This window comes from Larimichthys crocea, chromosome IX (assembly GCF_000972845.2).
Source record: "Larimichthys crocea isolate SSNF chromosome IX, L_crocea_2.0, whole genome shotgun sequence".
Taxonomy (NCBI): Eukaryota; Metazoa; Chordata; class Actinopteri; family Sciaenidae; genus Larimichthys; species Larimichthys crocea.
In genome coordinates this window covers 3,126,131-3,147,331 of record NC_040019.1, presented here as the reverse complement: position 1 = coordinate 3,147,331, position 21,201 = coordinate 3,126,131, and the positions used below count along the sequence as shown (strand labels likewise).

General features: G+C 42.5%; 1 protein-coding gene across 5 annotated transcripts in view; it reads left to right on the top strand.

Annotated features, from left to right (window-relative positions):
• The first annotated feature begins 2,032 nt into the window (after positions 1-2,032).
• Positions 2,033-21,201, top strand: part of garnl3 (GTPase activating Rap/RanGAP domain like 3) — a 71,047-nt gene continuing 51,878 nt past the window's right edge. For 2 of the 5 annotated variants that reach the window (XM_027282030.1, XM_027282027.1), the window contains exons 1-2: positions 2,033-2,196; positions 4,108-4,708. In XM_027282030.1, the coding sequence (XP_027137831.1) occupies positions 4,611-4,708 (98 nt within the window). In that variant the 5' untranslated portion in view covers positions 2,033-2,196; positions 4,108-4,610. Of the gene's footprint in view, positions 2,197-4,107; positions 4,709-20,278; positions 20,699-21,201 lie in introns of those variants that run through there. The other 3 variants (XM_027282029.1, XM_019269115.2, XM_027282028.1) reach the window with 2 other exon arrangements.

The window sequence follows — 21,201 nt, the reverse complement described above, 5'->3', positions numbered from 1 at the left end:
ACTACATCCGTGTTTTATACAGTCTATGGTCCCAACACAGTGATTAGGGATCAATCAGCGTCCTACTGGCAGTTACGGCATGGCCTACAGGGCAATTTAATGCTAGACATGTGTGAGTATGTGTCCGAGAAGTGACCGTTTGCTCGTAAAACAACAATGACAGCTGCTACAGAGGTTAGAGTAGATGCTGCTAAGCATCAGTTATATTATGACTGGAGAGTATTTCTTCATTAAAAGCAGGGCGAAGAACAGCACTGAAGACTTTTCCAGATGGTAAAGATGTTTTCGCTCTGACCGGCTTCGGTAAGAGTTTGATCTGATTGGCTGAACTTCGCCCACGATAGACGCCGGCGATCTCCAATCCATCCAATCACCACCTGCCCTTTTTGTTAATGGCTCTGAGTAACAATCTGTATCTGCCCTGCCCTTTGCAAATCTGTGTCTGGTGCAGTCAAGTTACAAATGTAACAACAACAAAAAAAGTTATAATATGATTTAATCATATATTTATTTTATTCCAGCTCCACGGCGACATTTCTTCAAGAGACCAGAATATGAATACTCGTTTTAATTCCTGCCAGGGCTCAAAGGCTTTCAGTGTCCTCCAGTCTTGTTCAGTAAACACAATGAGCCATATGGTATTTATCTGGAGAACATGCTGTTTTTTTATGTTAGTGGTAAACAGAATAATTGTACTTTTAATGTCAGGCAGGTTGCCTCTGAACCAGTGAGTACTACGTCTCTAAAAAAAAGTGTCTTTATTCTGCGGTTAACACACCTGCTACATGTCGAGATTGAGAAGTGGCGTTCCAGCAAGAGAGCGGCTATTTAAAGGCGTCTCTAACCCGAGGAGATGTGGTAAGAGGCAGTACTGTTACACAGTGAGTCAGAAGGTTTGAGCAACAAAAAAAACTGAAGTCTTTCCAATCACACAAACATGGCCCGGGTCTGTCTTTGAATGCAGCTGTGAGTCATGTTGAGAGAATTCTTCATCTAAACAGTGGGCTGACATACTAGACAGGATGAGTGTGTGTGTGTGTGTGTGTGTGTGTGTGTGTTCGTACATATGTGGGAGTAATCAGCTTACTTTTCCTTTTTTCCCCCTATTGGATGGAAAAGGTGAAACATACAACCAACATCCTACAAACAACAACCACACGAGTATTTACTGATCAAAGCACAAACTACAGAGATGATCTGCAGCTATGTATCGCCTTTTTATTGGATGCGAGTGCAGATCCCCGTCTTCGTTTCCATCCGCGGTCCAGCAGCGATGATGATGATGTCTGAAGGGGAAGAGATTGCACACGGTTTTTATTGCCAAATTGTTTTCAGACTAATTATAACCGCCTAACAATGAGATTTAAAGTGACGGCATCATAATCTGAAAGAGATAAACTGTGAATAAAGTGTTTATCTGTGATGTGCCAACACAGTGGCTTAGACAGAGAAAAGTTATAAAGCGATTAAATCCAAATTTTGGAAACTGTCAGGGTGTTTCCTGATTGGCCACCCCATTATTTGAAACTATCTACCCAGTCAGTGGTAGGACCTTAGTCTAAACGAACAGTTTGATTTGATGATTATAAAATGTTAAATTGATTTAAATGTGCAGCATGGTTTGACAACTGTATCTCTAAGAGGCAGCTTGTAGCTTTTCCAGATATTTCACAGTGATCTTTGCCATATTTTTTCAGTGTAATATTTTGTCCACACGGGCTTATATATTTACATTTTGTTGTTATTTTATACTGTGCATTGTTGTATTTTGTATGTAAGCCACATTTAGGGGTACAATTTCTACATTTACATTTACATTTTTACATTGACATTGGTACATCTATTTAACTTTTCTATGAAAGTGTGCAGGATTTAGTGCCTCGCTCTCTACTTCCAAGTATGAAGGAGAAACTGTAGTTGCCACAAAGCATGCAAAGAGTTCAGTTTGTCCATTCTGGGCTTCTGTAGAAACATGGAGGTTCAACATGGTGGACTCATGGAAGAGGACCTGCAGTGTATGTAGATATAAAAAGCTCAGAAACAGACTGTATGCCACTCTCACCTGCTTAAATTTACTACCCCACATGGGCCACCCCAGTCAAAAATGCCTGGATACACCTCTGCTAATAAGTTACTGATCGTACAACACCGAGTTAGTCTGCAGCTGCAAAACTGAGTGTACTGAATTAAGCAAAGGTAAGTTTAATTTCATTCAGCTTTTCATTTGTAAGAGGAGAATTGTGATATTTCTTCTGCCATTTTTTATAGTCTCAATTTTACAGTAGGTCCTCTGTTGATAATGATTGTCTCACATTTTCTCAAAGTTATTCAGCTCTTCAATATATAGAGCGAAGAATAGTTATAGAGACACCAACAACTAGACCTACTGTATGTATGCAGAATGTTTTATTCTTCACACTGATCTATTGTCGAGATATTAAACACTGTACATGATTACAACTTTTGTGTTTATATGAGTCAGTCTGAGACAAGCAGGGATGATATCTGTCTCTCTGTGCAGGCTCATTAGACCTCATGTGAACCGACCCATATATTTCCCAATCACCCTCTGCGTGCCCTATGAATCACCCCTCGACGCCTCACCCTAATGAAGCACAGGATGCACAATCAACCCACACCATTGTATTTTTAGAGCTAATCAACTAATCCATAGCACCCGCAGCAGGGTACACTCGCAGCAGAGTGTTGTTTCAGCAGAGTAAACATTTGGTGGAGCACGCTTTGAGTTGTAAATCTGCTTGAAATATTAATTGTTTGAACCTTTTTAAGCTTCTCCTGCACTCTAAAGTTTCACCACTAAACTCTCTAAATGTGGCGTCTTTATCTCTTTTTCTGTGTTGCTTTTAAATTACTTGGGAGTTTGGGGATTAACAGTTTTGCTTGTTGTAATAATTCCTCTTGTTCATGCTGGGCATAGAGAGAGCCTTCATAATGTGCTTTAAAGGTCCAGTGTGTTCAGACTTACAGGGGCTTTATTTACAGAATATGGCAGAAATTGTATGTTTTCATTAATCGGCGAGTCCCCTTCCACAGAGTCTGCCATATTGTCTCTACAGTACCCCAGAACGTACAAATTAAACACTGGCTCTAGATGAGGCTATTTGTTTTTCACGTTTTGCCCATAAACAGCATAAAACATGGATCCGTAACATCATCCACAGGTTTCTAAAGATCTGGGGTACGGTCGAATAGTCAAAGAAAATAGCTCATAAATCCTTTCCTAACCACTTTTCCTTGACCTTGATAGAGAACGTCACAAGGTCAGGGAAAGCTGTGAAGGAGACTTCATAAGGAGTTACGAGAAGACGACCATGGTGTTCAGAGAATCCGACTGAGACTACGTCATCATCCGACGGCGAATGTTATTGACGTGATCTGCGGTAAAACTACAAAGTTCAGAAGATGGACTACAAAACGCGCATGTGAGATCCTTCTTTTTTCGTTTTTAACGCAGTATATATATATATATATAGTTATGGAGACTGACTTGTTCTGGAGCCAGCCTCAAGTGGCCGTCCGAGGAACTGCAGTTCTTGGCACACGGAAGTTGCCACCACCATCCTTCACACAGGAGTGTGAGACGACGAGGTTGCAATCAGCAACTACGCCACTAGATGTCACTAAATCCTACACACTGATCCTTTAAGCGTCAGTGATGGGGGACAAAATCCTCATCTATCCCCCAAATCAAGGTTGCAAATATTGTACTGCACATTACAACATAAGTTATTTATGCATTTGAAAATGTGTTTCTCAGGTCTGTACTTAGAGTCCAAAATAAACTACTAATTGCTTTTTTTAAAAGACCAAACTCACCCAAATCCTCCAAATTAAAAGCACCTTTCTTTTTAAACTCGGCTATAAAACAGGTCAAATGACAATAAATCCATATTATGAGATGGATGTGGGTCTAATTACCTCTGACTTAATTAATATAAATAACAGCAGTGCGTTATTCTGTAGGCTCGAACACAAGGATTCATGTATACTGTCACTTTCTCACCCTAAACACACACTCTCTCTCTCTCTCTCTCTCTCTGTCTCTTTCTGTGTGTGTGTGTGTGTGTGTCTCTCTCTCTCCATCAGTTTCATGAAGTCATTGCCTCGCAGCCACTCAGTGCCGGGCTGAAGCTGAAGGAGCGCTGTGAGCTCCACAGTTCAGGATCACAGGATCTCTGGAGCGGCGGAGACTCCTCTCTCGGCACAGTCCGCTCAGGTTGTCAACTGCAGCAGCAGCAGCAGCAGCAGGAGCACCCCCACCACCACCACCACCCTGCTCCAATAAAGTCCGCATGGAGATACCACCAACACCGACACCATGCACCTCTGAACGCTTCAACACACCGTCTTTTGTGTAGCCCGAGGGGGGGAAAGAAAAAGTCTGCAGGATCACTTTGCTTTTTTGCTCCACCGAGCGTCAAAGGATTTTTTTCTTTTTTCGGAGAGCGCGTTTCTCTCTTTCTCCTTCCGCACTCGATTTTTTTTTTTTTTTTTTTTGGGTTTTCTTTTTCCCCCTCACTGGAAAGAAAGAGCCTCTGTCCCCCCTCCACCTCCACCCCCTCTCGGGTCTACCTGCTCGCACAGCACCCATGAATTCAGATAAAAATGTATACCTCGGCAGGGACAAAGGCATCATGCGGAAGAGAGCGTTGCTCCTTCGGAAAGGTTGCAGCTTCGAGATTACCAGGTAGGTCCTTCTTTATGTTTTCATCCGGGACAAACCGTTCAGACTATCTACTACACAAAACTGCAATCTCCCCACGTAGAAGTGGCACTTTACAGAAGGGGCCCACTGAATGAGTTTCTAACGGGTTGCCTTTCACCTTGTGGATTTAGCCAGAATCTGCTCTGTGTGTGTGCGCGCATTGATAAGGAGCCGGAGGGATGCCCCAAAATGTACTGTTTGTATCCAAATGAAAAGGAGTGTAGAGGGGATCTGATTTTTACATCTCATGGCTAAAAAATCATTTGTTCATCTCATCATTTTTGTACCCAAACAAAGCGCGTTCACGTCTCCTATTGAGAGAGAGGGATAGAGAGGTGGGAACGCGTTACGCACGGATACATTTCGCCTGCACCTGACTTTGCAACGTTGGCAAAAGCTCCTTGGTGGCAGGACGCCGTCAATCCTCGTTTTATAGCCCAAATCAGGTGTTGATTGGGCAGTCCAGCTGTCCAGTCATGCGCCAAAGAGAGCTGAGAATAACGCGCACACACACCAAAAAAAAAATCCCCAACAGGAGATGATGTGACAGGGATCAGGTCACCTGCTGCATGTACTGTATTCTTGTGCCACCAAGTCACAGCTGGACACCTTTCGAGTTCACACGCATCCTGAGGCAACAGACACATGGAGGCAGGTGGTCTCACAGATAGGCCACATAATGAGCAGCTGATATGTCCTCTCAGTGTGGTACAACTGGTTTTCTTGGCGAACCTCCTGGAGCTTTTCTGAGATATGTGGTCTCTGCGGGCAGCTCCGAAACAGGATGACTACCCGACTGTGTGCCACCGAGCTGTGTGGATGTACCAACCTGCCCTTATCCCTGTGCGGTCCATGCTCTGTGTCATCCACCAGAAGCATTGGACCAGCTGGTATTATTTAAAGGCTGTACTCACACCAGTTCCTTCCTCTCTGCCTGATCATGCATTGTACACAAGACTTCCTAGCTGGAGATTGTTTCTAGCACACACTCCAGTATCCATCCTGCAACAGGCGACTATTTTTACGATCGATTTCTCACTTTATCTTTTGGTCTACGTGTCCGCTTGTTGGTGTTAAAATGACCCAGTGGTTTCTGCTGTGAATGAAAAGTGTCTAATCGAGTAACCAAGAGCACCTGCTGACAGTCCAACCTCCAAAAATATTCAAATTACCATGATAAAAGGGCAAGAAAGCGTTTTCTCAACGTGAAACCATCCAAATATTGGCATTTCTTTCTTTCTGATCAACTAATCAATTCATTGACTAATCGCAGTGGCTCCATTTCTCACTATCTTGATCACATTGTCTCTGTAGATTATTGTTCTGGTCACATCATCTCCCCCTCCTCCCACCTACCACTATAATTTCCTGCTATTTCAGACGATCTGCGGAGGTGTGCACACAAGTGCAAATATACTCTACGTGGATCTCGCTTCATTGCTCATATAGCTGATAACTTTGTCTCAGTGTGTGTGTGTGTGAGGTGTGTTTTGGAGATGACTCCAGCCAGGCTGCCAGGTCCTCCTTTTCCAAATAGAGGACTGTATTCAGGGCGCATACGCACGCGGGTGAGATTTGACCAGCTTTATGCCAAGCACTTACTTCTAAATTACACATCGGTTCTAATTAGCTTGATTTATCCCGTGTAGCGAAGGTCGGAAACTCATCCCCCCGTCCTCCTCTGTGCATTGTGGAAACGGAGTCACACTGTAAAGGCTTCCTGGCAGACTGTCTCTCAGACACTAGCAGTTTAACAGACAATCAATCAGAGCCGGGCCTGAAGTGCTACTGCATTGGGAAATAGATTCTCCGCTGTACTAGGAGGGGGGGTGGGTTTAAAAAGACACTCAAGTGAAGGGCTGCTGCAGGGAAGTCTGTGTATAATTCATTGTGCTGTGGGGATGCATGACATGAACACATGTGGATGGCTTCATAAAGGACACACACAGTTTGTTAGAAAGCTGCTTTCACATGTGTAGCATGCACACACACACAATGACTGTGTGTGTGTGTGTTTCCATATGTTTGCCTGTGGACGTATGTCATGAGGTAGTTTCATCCAGACGTTGATCTGTCCTGTTTTTCTGCTCCAGGCTACAGACACTGTCTCAGTATGAGTGCTCAGATTTACTTCAGTACCAACGCTATGATGTAAAAATACTACAAGTCCTTGATTGACGTAAAACTAATGAGGTATTATCTGCAAAATGTACTTAAGTAAAAGTACACGTCATGCAGAAAATAGCCTCTCTGGCTGATTTATTATTACACTGAGTAAGTGTACTTTCCGCAAGACTTCTTAGAGTATGTAAACATCCTAATAATCTCCAAATGAAATCCAAATAAATATGATTCTAAGTCTTAAAGTTGTCATGCTCTGTGCTAATCTCTTGACGGTAATCTGCTTTGGGATGAACGCATCACATCACATCAGTATTTCCCTCTGTGTTTTGGACACCGCTTCATGGTGACTAAGCCTTGTCTAACGAAGTCAGCGGACTGCCAGTTGGCTGATATTGTCACTGACAGCGGGTAGCTGCAGAGTTGCAGGTGAAAGCAGAAAAGTTGAACGAACTGGAAGCACTGGAGTGTTTGGTGATTTTCTTGCTGTGCCGGTCGCAGATCGTCGTCAAAAGTTCATTATTTGCACGTGTGTCTGCAGGATGTAAACAGTCCATGTTGTGTGTGTTCCTCAGGAGTTAAAGGGGAACTTGATTTACTCATCAGAGTCTGTTTACAGGCCGATCAGACTGAGAGGCATCGCTACAGGCCGGGCTGCTTAAAAAAAAAAAAACGCCTTGGCAAAGCCCGTCAGGCCAAACAGCTGGTGCGCCTGTGAAGCAGGGCTGTGTACACAACCAGTGCAACCAAATATGATTAACGGGGGAAAAAAATGGATTCAAGCTGACATCGAGCTCTAGCCATTGCTGCACTATTGCATTAGGAAGGGGAAAAAAAACAACATAAAAAGGTTTTTGGCTTCACAACATACTGAAAAAAAGGAAATGACATGTGTGTCATGTTGTATTTTTCGCTTGTATCACATCTGCTGGCATCAGAACGCAAAGGAAGTGGTAAAGTGGTAAAGCCGCCCTCTCGCTTTGATTTGATTGGTTGCCTGGGCCAGGTGTGACATAGACGGACGGTGCGACTTCAAGCTTTGCGCTGTAATAGTTTTCAAGCACGCCATTGGAAAACAAACGCTGTTGCTGGCGACACACTTCTAACGACGAATGCCAATGTGTTTTTGTTTAATTAAACTGCCTCAGGTGATGTCACGTGAGTCAGCATCGGTTGGGGCTGAAGACAAGGGTTCATCAGACCTCTATAGTCCATTACTCATCTCTGCTTAAAGCAAGCAAGTCCAGGCTACTAGTATAATTCGCCTGAATGTCTGTGACGCATTGTGGGTAACGTAGTTTCCAAGGTTTCGACAGGTGAAAAGAATGCAGGTAATGAAAGAAGATGATATCTCTGCTTCAGCTGCATTTTTTTTTTATTTCCACCGTGAGTAGTACTTCTTAAGAAATCTGAGTTCACCATGCTGCTACATAAGCAAGCACACACACAACTTTGGGCAAGTTGTTTGCCCTTGAGTCTCGAGTTCAAGAGGAGAGTCTGGACGTCCTCCAGGAACAACAAATCCTAACCTACTTAGTGTCTTTTTTTTTTCCATTCATTTTCATAACAATTATGGCATGTCTCTTTGAGACAATCAGCTCCGCCTGTCACTGAACTCTCTCTCTCTCTCTCTCTCTCTCTGTCTCAACTCCACTTCCAGTCAACCTCTGGCTAGTTGTGTGTGTGAATGAGATTAGGGCTACACGTTGACCCTCGAAGGAGCCAAGAAATCACTGGCTCTGCTCCACGACCACGAACTGGCAGAACAAACATAACTCTAAGGAGACGTTGCCAGAGAGACAAAGGGAAAGTATGTGAACGGGCACTGCTACTAGGCTGTAAAAAAAAGAAAAGAAATTACTACGAACCGACAAACATACAAACGCCGACCACTGGAGGAGACCACTGATGAAGCCAGTATTGAAAATCAGAAAGAGGTCAGCAGCGTGCTTTCTATGAATTCAGTGGCGACATCAGCAAATTCTGATGCGGTGGAAACTAACCTCATTGTGTGGAATCTTTGCGCTCACTTGTCAATCCATAACTGAACATTTGTAGTTCATTTAAGGAAAGGCATGCACTGGCAGGGTACATTACTGGACCATGAGGGGAAAGAGAAGCTCATTTATCATCGGGCTAACGCGGGGCAATGTGTGATTAGAACTTGTTCCTATGGTTTTTAATTTTGTAAGGTGGACCTAACAAACACGTTCCGATAAGGAAGCCTGTCCACAATCTAGGAAAGGAAAGATTAGGTTTGACGGGGCCGAGATTAGTCGGCTTTGAAATGTGTGCTGCTCATTAATCAATCCGGGGCCCCTCCTTGCTTTCACGGTTCACCCTCCTGAACAAAAAAGCTCCACATGAAGCAGCTATGACTTAACCCTGCAAACTGCGGAGCCACATTAACCCCAGAGCAAAAAATAGATCCTCGGTGGGCTGCAGCCACCGTGACTCTGACGGGCTCTTTCACTCCTTCTTACTTCAGAGGTTATTTGAGTGCATTCACTTTGAAATGCTATCAGTGTCTTCATTAACCTCGCTCACTGCCAAACCCACGAATGTTTTGTGACTGCTGTTGCCAGGGGTGTTCTGCTGTAGCTTGCTGCTTGTCAGATTGGCACAAGACTGGAGCCAGATGTAGCCGAGGTGCATCTTACTGCGTTCACAAGGGGCGAACGGGCGAGGGGCGCTTTGAGCATATGCGAGGGGGGAAAAAAAAGAGAAGGAAATATGTATTAGGGTTTGTCCTCTTGTGGTTTCCTGGTGAAGCTTTTTACAGTAGGCTTTAAAGCGGTATGTGAATGAAGAACATGTGTTTTGAACGTCAGACATGTTTTTCTATGTTTTTTTAGATCTGCACATGCACGAAGACCGTACATGGACACGACCGCATCGATGTGCTGTCTCGAATCTGAGACAGTGAAAGTCGTGATAGGCTGGAGCTGCCGGGGTCTCCCTCTGTGTTATAGTCCGTCATAAAACACCCAGCAGGGAGCTGAATAGCTGGGCTAACCGACATTTCTGCTGACTTAAGGCGCTCCGCTGCTTTGCATACTGTGAACACGACTGTATATAGCTCTCTCTCACACACACACACACACGCACATTAGACAGAGATCGGAGGTAGTTTAGACAGTCCACATTAGATTAGATGTGAAAGATGTAGGGCTGCATTTTCATTTTATTGCATGCCATTCGTTACATTACAGGGGCTCCATATCAAATGACAAAATATGATGTTAACGACGTATCAGCAAGATCGTCTTCAGACACTGTTTCAGCAAGAAATGAGTCCATGGTGATGTCTTCAAATTGCTTAGTTTATCCAACCAACAGTCCAAAATTTTAAGATATTTAGTTTGACATCATAAAAGAGCGAGAAAACCAGGAAATCTTCATATTTGACAATATTTATATTTGCATATCTTTGCCTTAAAATGACTTAAGAACAGCACTTATAATGCTGTTGGACAGTAAAAGCTGAATAATCTGTACCACAGAACCAGACCTTGTGACCACTACATTACCCACAATGCAGCTTGTGCTGCTAGCCTCAAGCTGATCTGGTCTGGTAAGCTCACTTCTCTTTTAACTCCACATCCCCAGATTTTTAATTTTTAATTTTTATTTTCTCGTAGTTGTCGGCCTCAAGTGATGCCGACTCAAGTGACATCACATATTATTATAGTTCACACAGCTCCCCCTGCAGTTACAAAAGGATTTATACAGCTGTTTTCACAGTCCAAGTCTGAAAACAGTGCACGATTAATCGGTCACCAAACCAAAGTTTCAGCTCTAAAAAGATGTTGCCCCCCAGGAATCACGACTTCGTGCACAGCGCTGGTGCAATATTTGTATCCTTTTGTCTGATTTCCATAGAAGGTTGTAGCTGGGAAATCGAAAGGCTGGTTCTGCTCTGCTCAGCCGTACAGTCAGTCCCTCAGTGAGGTCTGATAAACACTGGACTGTAATCACTCCCATATGTGGCTGCATAGCTCAGCACAACCCGGCATAGTTCAGCCATGCGCACAATGCAGTGCACCAGGCTCATTTAGACAGAAAAAATAGATTCAATTTACTAGAGGAAAAAAATACCTAAAAGAAAAAATCCCTCGCTTGATTACAGCCCTATGTAAACGTTAACTCTTTGACTAGAACATCTGCTTCCATTTAGGGATTTAAGACACATACCTACACATTAAAATGCACTGTGCACTGCTCCGGGAAAGCTTGGAGGCTGGAAAAACATTTCCCATTATAGTTGGCTGGAATATGCACAGTGTAGAGCGAGTTGTACTTAAAGTTAGGGTATCGGTTGGAGATGCGGCCAGTTCGAGCACAAACCACAAAGCCACTTGCATACAAGAGTCATATTCTATGGGAGCGTTTTCTTTTTCTCTTTTGAGTTGTATAAACTTCCTTTTTTTTTTATAGTCAAGGATGACGCAAAGTGAAAGCGAGCCAGAGAACGGAGGAGAGAGTACGAAACATCAAAGCGAGTCTTGCACAGTATGGGCACAGTCTGTGTGTACACTGTGAGCTGCTTCACACCAGCCCACTGCCCCCTGCATAACCCTGAAAGAGCGATCCAGGAGAGACAGAGGAGGAAATGGAGCCTGTGAGGGGGTTACTGTTGTACATTTTTACCCTGCGGTTTTTGAGCTAGGCCAGCCCAAAACCCCTTCATGGCTCGGGAGTAAGCAACAGAGAAAGATATAGCGTGAAAGAATTAAAGAGATGGAAGTGCATGTAGAAACATGTATTTTCAGAGTCAAGATGTGGTCTAAATGAAGTTGTTGAAGTGTGGACACTGTTACTTAACTACTTTTAAAGGGAGTTTCCCCAACCCGACGCCTCCTACGGTTAGAAAAGCGTATATGGATTACACTATATTGCATGTTTCTATTTCTTCTGAGCTACTCTCAAATAAGAACGGGTGTGTTTATTTTCCTCTCCGTTGCTTCCTAGCTTTTGTAAAAAGACGACACAGGTGCATAAAGGCACGAGTAACAGGCCGCGCTTTGTTTCCCCCAACACGACACAAAATCTTCACACCCTCCCACTTACAGAGATATAATAGTATATGTAATTAATCAAGGTCCAAGCTAAACACTGGCTCCAAATGCATCCTCCTATTTATTCCCCTTCACACTACGAAGAGGATCGCGAGGCGAACTGGTTGCATTCAGCGACTACACTGCTAGATGCTGCTATATCCTACACACTGGTCCTTTAAAGATTAGTTTTTTCCATATATATACCTACGCTGTCCATTTGTTGCTTTGAGTACTCATTAACACAATACAGTTCTCAATGATGGGAATGTATTATGATGGAAAATAATGACCCAGTTTTTCTTGCTAATATTCAAAGGCAATAATGGACACGGGCATGTTTTGATCCAAAGGAGCTCGAGTGAGTTATTCTTTTCCTGCTGAAGACCGTGAGTGAGAGGATCCTGTTAGATCCCACGATCAGTTTTTAGAGACAGTTAATGAAGGTTTCACCAATCTAGAGACAACGCGCCGTAAATACACCTTCAGCCAGGAATGATCCATGATAGTACGAACAACGTTTTGTGAAGTGGTGGGTGGAATAGGATGGCGTAGTCTTTGTATTTCTTTGTATTTCTTTTGCAACGCTGGTTTCCTGAAGCTTCACACAAAATATATGACAACATACTGACTTGATCATAAAGAAACAAGTGTCCATGTGTGTGTTTCAGTTGAATACATATGTTTTATGCTCTCATGGAACATTGTTGTCGATACTTTCTGAAACTGATAGACGTCAACTCTAACATGTTGCATTACAGTATATTATTTCAGGTTATTTCCCATTTTTTTTCTCATTTAATTGTGATAAAAGTTATAACCACAAGAGGGCAGACTCTCCCTGTAAAAGCAGTAATATTACCATATAGTGGAAGGATGGATGGATGGTTGTAAAAAATAATGATATTTATCATTTAGTTTGAGCTTCTTGTGTGGCAAAACTCTGAGAAGCTGATGAGTTGCAGAAGGATTCAGAGTGTGAGTTGTTTGCAAACGGTGTAGAAATGCTTCCAGTACGTTGGTCATTCATACTTTTCCACTAGGAGGAGTACGTGCATTGAGAAGCAGTGACATTTATGTGGAGAGCAGGTGGACTCGAGGAGCTTCAGGCTGAAGATTTCATTCAGACGCAGACAACAAGCTCACTGTGTGTCTCTGTTTGTTGTTATATTCCATAATGAATCTCTTTATCCAAACTCTGTTACACTATTCAGCAGTAAAGTGCATCGTCAGCGTCAAAAATTAATGTACAAAAACACACATTTATATATATGTATATATACACACACACACACAACACATGAAGCCAAAGGGCCAAGGGCAGAGTGTTGTCCAGGGCCGGTCTGATCGTTACAGACAAAAGGTTAATTCACCTGATCACGTTTAATGAGAGTGCCATAATCAATCGCCGCAGCCTGACACTGTGACATTTCACAGAGGCCACACGATGACCTGCTGGTATTTGGGATGCACTAGAAACAAAGAGGGCCAAGGTCTGAATCCAAATCATCTGCATGTGTGTATGCGTGTGTTTGTGTGTGTGTGTGTGTGTGTGTGTTTGCATGTGCAAACTTTATTGAAATTTCCATCCAGAGGTTTCATTTATGAATCTATTCAGGAAACCTGAGAATGAAAGTACTCAGGTCGTTTATGTGAGATAAAGTGTACAAATACTCAAATCATTTTGTTTATAAAATGCCAAAAAATTGTTTAAAAAAACACAAATATATTCTGTTTACTTTTATATATGACGATAAATCATCAGATCCTCACATTTGAGAAGCTGTAACCAGTGAGCGTTTGGCACATTCACTTGTAAACAACAAAAACTATTAATAGTCGCTCATTACTTTTTATGTCACTTGTTTAATCAAATAAACTTTGCAGCTCTCCTCCGCTGAAAGTTAAAGTCCCACAGTCAAACTCCCACTCAAAGCCAAAGCACAGACGTATTAACAAATTAAATTAAAGTAAGCGCTCATTATGCAGAGAAGTGGGCAACGTGTTGCTGGTTTTAACTCATTTATACACAGTTTGGGGTCACGCGATGAATCTGCTAAAGATTTTCAGCTCTTTTTTTTTTTTTCTTCTTCTTCTTTCTTGGTGAAAAATTTGGATGATTTCGAACCTCCAAAAGTTGTTTACAGTAAATGAAACCATCTGAGAAGTTTTAGAGAGGAAATCACAGTTTGGTGGATTTGCTAATAACTCGCATATGAAGATATCACGAGCCAAAAAAACAAAAAACGTTGGGAGGAAATGTTTTGCATTTTATGAGCTTATTATATGCAAAGTCTGAAAGTGAAAGTGGGAATGTGTGAGTAAATATTTCCAGTGAAATGTGTGAAGCGGCACGAAATGTACTCGAGTAAAGTACAAATACCTTAAAAGTGTACACCATGAGCTCCACATGATACAGTTGAACCATGCCGTAGTCAAATAAAGCTGTCTATCATCGCTGCTTCCTCCTCCGGGTTACATATTATCCAGTGGCGCCATCAAAGTAGAGTGACATCATGGCACAACCATTGATTTGCATGTTTGGCATGTGTGTGCCAGATAAAACACCCACTGTGTTTATATTTGTAGCGTCATGTCATACACTTTGCATTAAGTTGTGATATATATATATATAAATAATGTGCTTTGTGTCTGTAACTGCACGTCTAATCACACCAGCACACGGTAACAGAGATCTTGTTTATCCTGCGCGTGGGAAAGGTGCCGCGGTCAGACACGGCCGGAGTGGCAGCTGTCCAGAGAGAAGGCGGCGTAGCTCCGATGGGGGATTAGCATACTATTGAGTCAAGAGCTTCCTGATCCGCATCATGCAGCTTCACGGGAATCACATGCAAATGCTTGTGCATACACACACACACACACCTGTGCACTGCAAACACCTCACCGGCACGGACACATAGATTGAACCCACATGCTATAATGCTTACACCTACGTTTAGCTCCTGATCTTTTTGATGTTGTGTTTGTCTGGGGAACGCAAAGCCTGGGATAGTCCAGCACTGCTGGGTCCCACCCAGCAAACACACACACAAGAGTTCAACATTGGAGGTTGTACTTTATATTTCACTTCCTTTAACTGATGCTTTAGTAGATCCAAACCACAAGGCTCAGAGGTTAGAAGCATAATGGATAAAGTTGCTTTTGGGGGTGTGTGATACCTTTCGGTTTGTTTTAACAGCACCCTGTAGCTTAATGACATAATACAGGATATAGAGGCACATTAAGTTAATCATCAATCAAGTGGCGTGATCGTGAAAATAAAAAGTGACACCCATCCCGAAGAGAAATGGTTGGATCATTTTGTCGTGAATACGGCTGATTAATCTCTAAAGATAATTGATAAATGATTATAATTTGCAGGTTGCAGCACCTTTTTAAAGGAGACTTTCTTTCTTCTTTTTGTCATAATAAATTAAAATACTCTTCGGTTTCTGGCGGTGTCCATGTCTTACATCATCGCTGCCTCTCAGAGGTCAGGATTAAACTTTAAAGTGTAACGCGTAGCAGCGTTAAAGCTGCACTGTGTTTCTTTAAAGCCTTCATACAGTGTTTACAACCGTGTTTCCCATCAGTCTTCCTCTTACTTGCCTTTGCTTCGTTTCTTGGCGAGTTACAGGCACCAACTGTCGATCAGTATGTAGCTGCACGTGATACAAACAGGAGCACTGACTTGTGTGTAATTAGTGGACAGAGCTTCCAGGTCGGTGAAGCGAACATGTGAAGTGTCTTAATCCTGCACCTACTTCCTAATGGCCAGCAGGTGGCAGCTCCATTGGCTGCAACAATAAAGTCAGATTATATGGAGCCTTATGGGGAAATGACCTTACTTCCCCCCCCTCCATTGATTTATTACATTGTTCATTGTCTTGATTAAACAGCGTGACGTTCGGTTTGTGAAATGGGTCGTCCGTTTACAGTGAAATAGATGATGAAGCAGGTTTAAGGTGTGGCTACCTCAGAAACTGATAAAGGTTCTGTTCCTGAAACATATTTTAATGTACTGCTATAATACGAGAACATATGTGACCAGGCAGTCCGCTTGACTCAAAACCAGCCAGAAGTGTCAAACTCGATCGGTTTCCTTGGGATTTTTAAGATAATGCTTCATCGTGACCGTTGGTATTCCCCGTACTGCGAAGCGTCGTCCTCCTCAGTTTCACTCTTTCTCCTCAGGGTCCAAGTCTGGTCATGGCAACTGCATCTTACCTGTGAGTCAAGACTTTCTCTTTATAACTGTAGTGGGCCACGTCCACTATTTTGTGACTAAATGATTTAACAGTTTTATGAGCAAATATTAAAATTTCTTTGAGTTTAGGAGTGTTGGTTTAATACAGAAAGCTTTTTTTAAGACGTTACGTTAGGGTCCAGGAAATTGTGGTGGCAATTTTTCTCACACTGTTGACGTTTTACAGACCAAATGATTCATCTGTAATGCAGTTGCAGCCATATTCATGTGATAATTTAACAACAGTGGAGATGAAGCGAGACCTCAGAAAAAAGACACATTAACACATGAACGTCTCTTGTGTTTTCATGGATTCACGTCTTGTTTTCCACTGCGAGGAATCGGCGGATTATATTCATCACCTGGAGCAGACCGCTGTCACATTATCCTATTTATTTCTCTCATTGTCATGCAGTCAGGATCATCGCTCCTGGCCCACATTAACAGACTGATCTTTGAACAGGAAGTCTTCCCCTTTCGACTTCCCTTGTTACAGACCGGCTTCAGAGGCGACCGTTAAAAAAAAAAAAAAAAACAGAAGCCCTTGTGCAAAGGCCATGTGAGCAGTGCGTGCCAATGTGTGACAATGGCAGTGTGTGCGATAATGTTTTATGCAACATGTATGAATGCGTCTGTGTTTGTGTGTGTGTGTGTGAGTGATTGGCCTCTGGGCCCTAATTAGAGGCCGTGGTTGGTGTATTCAGGTATCTTACCTTGTTAGTTTGTAACGCGATCCTGACGTGAGAGAACGAAGGCGATATTTCCAGTTGTCTCTTTTTCAATCGGGGCCCGTATTTTACTTCAGGCTTTCAGCTGCATTTCAACATGAGCTATTTTTAAAGGGAGTCACATTCAGAGAGAACGAGAAAGACAGACAGAGAGCAAATACATGTGTGTTGGTAGCTTTGGGTGTTTTCCTGTGGTGTGGTGCGCCACAGAGGGGGGTTTCTACTGATTAAAAATTGATGAGCAGCTGAGTGCCGTGTAGCCTGAGCCGAGCATTCCTGCACTCTTTCATGGTGTGTGTGTGTGTGTGTGTGTGTGTGTGTGTGTGGACTGAGCTCGAGACACAGGCTGTGGCTGAGCTATTGTGAAGGTATCAGATTTACTCAAGCTCAAGTTTCACCTGCTGTTCTGTGTGTTTGTGTGTGTGTTTTTATGTGTGTGTGTGTGTTTGTGTTTATGTGTGTGTGTGTATGAGAGCACGTATTCAAAAATTAAGTCATACGTTTCTGCTACTGTATGTTTCTTTGGGTACTTCCCCTTTACATGCTATGATATTTTCTTTTGTTGTGTCCTTCCCCATCATTATATTCCACATTCCGAGAAGTGACGTCATTCTCCCCACGCTTGAAGCATTAAACTGAAATTTTTATCACCTCGATACTTAAAACTGCGGTTTTGTGACGTGAAAGCCGTCATATAACAAACTTACAGAGAATTATCAGCCACATTCTGCAGATAAAGCAACTTTCAACTGTTTAGCTCTTTAGCAAACAACTTTACTGTTTTGGTTCACTCTTAAAGCAGGCAGTGAAAACCCACTATGAACTATTCCCCTTAACATATAGTGCAGCATTTAGCAGCTAGATATTTCCCCGGAGGTGGTAGGGACCAAAAACGGAGCTAAAAGAGCCAATATTGGACTTATATTCTTGCAAGCAACATCGTCTCTTCTCTGTCTTTTCACCTTTGTCGTGTTGTTGATGCAGAGCAGTTTCACCGAAATCAGTGGAATGTTTCGTGGTGTGAGACTTCTCGTAATCAAACCCGGTGCACAAAGTTTCATAGTGCAGAAACAGGCGCAGTTAAGTGGACAGCGATTATGTTGCTGAGTAAAATAAGCAGCTGTTTGCTAAAATAAACGTAGAAAGTGATATGTCAGTGTTGTGATCACAACTTATTTCTGCTGGCCCAAAAAAAAACATCAGTTACAACAGGTGATTTTTCTTTTGATTTTATTAGAATTGCTTATAGGACAACATGTTTCAGAAGTGCCTGCAGAGAATGACACATCATTTATGCTCCGCTAAGATACAGTGAAAGCTGATATCCTCCCGTCTGTCGTCATTCCACAGCTCAGACCTTCCCAAAATCACAAAAAAAAGTTTATTTGAATAACTCTTATTAATGTTTGGAGTTTGCACGTGAGTAGTCGGGCGTCAGTTTAGAAGGAAAATTACTGCAACGTCACTGTGAAGGATACTTTTTGGCAAACAGGGGAAATCATTATTCATTCACAGCCTGTAAAATATTTGTCACATTACTAAATTTGTGATCTCAAGTTGTTTTTTTTACACGAAACAAGAATTGTGATAATAAATTCTGATATTTGTTTGTTGTTGTTTTTAAGAATTGTGACTACGATATTAAGTATTGAGTTTTAATAAGGCCAGAAGTAAAGAAAAATGAATGATTTTGTAATTATGATTTTGTGCATACAGTATTGACACAACAATGAAGAACGGATGCCAGCGTTAACCAAACAGAGCTGATGTCTGCTGCGCCTTGTCGTCACTCATTTCCTCTAATAAACGTGGCGGCAGTGTAATAAAAGCTAATCTCAGGTCTGTGTGCGTTCCTGTACATGTCACGTCTCCGACTCCATAAAGCTGAGATTTAGTCAATGACGAGCAGAGAAGTGCATCTTGAAGAGGTGAAAGGAAAGAGAGAGGGAGAGGATGGAGGCTGCATGAATGAATGAATGAATGACCTCATCGCCGCCTGGACCTGCTGTCGAGTGGGATTATGGGTAAAGCCTGGAGAGCCCATAAGGCCGATTTGATTGGAAAGAATCTGAGAGGCCAAATAAACAACAAAGATCAGTTTTTCCTTGAAAACAAATGTTTGAAAATGTGGTGCCATTTTCTTTACACGTTTTATAGGTTATAATGCTTATCAAATAATTTATTAAGTCAGTTAAAAGTCATTAATAGGAACAACATTTGGTTTGGCAAAATGTATTTCACCAAGCTCTCACTAATGACTAGAAGTCAGAGCTAGATTTACTCTTGTCTGGCCCGTCACTCACTCCTTTTCTCTTCCTAGCTTCCTCTGTCAACATCACTTTCGATCTTTTCGCCTCTGTCGTTGTGTCCATAGAGGCTGCTGAGCCCAGCTCTGGTTCTGGGACGACACAAGCTCAGCTGCCCCTCAGCCTGTCTTCTCTCTGTGGTCCAAAACACCAATGGTGGTACAAACACTTAACACTCCCCCCCCTGGTGCTTCAAGCTTTACAGTTAAGGCAGCCTGGCTAACAAACTGAGCTAACAGCAGCTACAGTTGGCAGCAGTTTACTTTTGCTGTCCATCAGGGAACTCCACCATGTTTCGACAAAACAAAACAAAAGAAATATTTGGTGTTGTGTGCTGAGTGATCGTACCCAGGGGCACGAAGTTACACCCTGCAGACACAGGCATAGATTTAGTCGTTTAGCTGACGCCTTTGTGCAAAACGGGAAACAATCAAGATACAAGAGGGGATAAATTTAGCATGTCCAGGTTTGGTAGTGGACATGCTATTTATGAGTTTAGCATCTAAATGATTTAAAATCTATTTTATGATCAAAATGTTACCCAAAGTCTCTTTAATGGGACCAGACTCAATTTATTAACAATTTAATGCCGTTTAAACTTATTAGGAAGTAGGAAACCAGTATGTGTTAATGAATTACCAACATTTGTGGCTGCATACAGGCCTATGAAGGAAAAAAGATTTTTCACAGCATGGCAACTCAAAAATACTTTGATAACTGATTGATTTGTCACTATGTGATGATTTTTAATTGATTTCAAAATAAAAGCGGATCACAGACTACATCCCCTGCGCTTTTTTTCTGCTTCTATAACTGACCAGGAATCAGATTTTTTAGAGCACATCTTCTCTCCACCAACCGGATGATGTGATGCGAACCTGCATCCTGACATCACTTTGCGCTCCAGGATACTGTAACTGTAGGAGAAGAAGAAGAAGCTTCGCGTAATTGACGGTGATGTAACAGCAACTCAAAGAAAAAGCTGATAAGAATAATCTGCTTTTTTTTTTTGTTGCTCTGCAGAGCCTCCAGCTTAAAGAAAATGTGGTGGATTGAAATGCACCATTGATGTGAGTGAGAGAGAGGGAGAGAGAGAGAGGGAGGGAGTGAGAGAGGGAGAGAGAGAGAGAAAGGGGGAGGGAAGGAGGGAGATCACACAGTAAACACACAGCTCCTATGGCACAGCCGTTCCGCTTCATCATCGCGCAGTGAGTTGCGCGCAAAGAGAAGAGCCAAAGAGGAAAAGGAAAAAAAAAAAAGGAAAAGAAAGAAGAGTCCGACCACCAACCGGGTTTTGATCAGCTGTTGTTGGAGTTTGCGCCGGAGTGATGTTCCTGCGCTCTTAGCGAGAGGAGAAACAGACTGAGAGAGAAAGAGGGAGAGAGAGGGAAGGGGAGAGAGAGGAGGTGAAGACGCCGGTTTGTTGTTGTCGCCTTGTCCGCTGGACTGACATCGCATGGGGACATGAACAGTGTGGATCCAGCCTCTAACAAACTGTTGACTTTCAATCAGCGGTAAAAAAAGAGAAAAATATCCAAAAAAAAAAAAAAACCTAAAACCTTACCTGTGTTTTCTGCATGCCACCTCTCATCTGTTGAATGCATTAGCTCTCTGTCGTCGCTCTGTCATATCCCTGCAGCACTGCTTCTTATATTTTATGCAACCCCCCCACCCCCCCTCACCTGGAGCAAATTAGACAAAAAGCTGGAGACACTTGCTCGTGCGTAAAAGTGCCTTTTTTTTTTTGGCTCGGCTCTAACGTTTGTTTGCAGTGCATCGAGTGTTTGGGTGGAGTTTTTTTTTTTTTTTTTTGTGATACTTGTCTAGTTATGTATCAAGTGCATGATTTATTGATCTTTTTTCCATTTACTCTGGGGGTGGCTGGGCAAACTGAGCGTCACTGAATCCACAAGTCTCACAGTCTGGAAGTATTGACGCTCCTCAACAGACTCTTTGAGCCCACAACAGCTTTTAATTAAACCACAGCTCTGGTTTATGTGCAGCTTTTTGTCGCCAA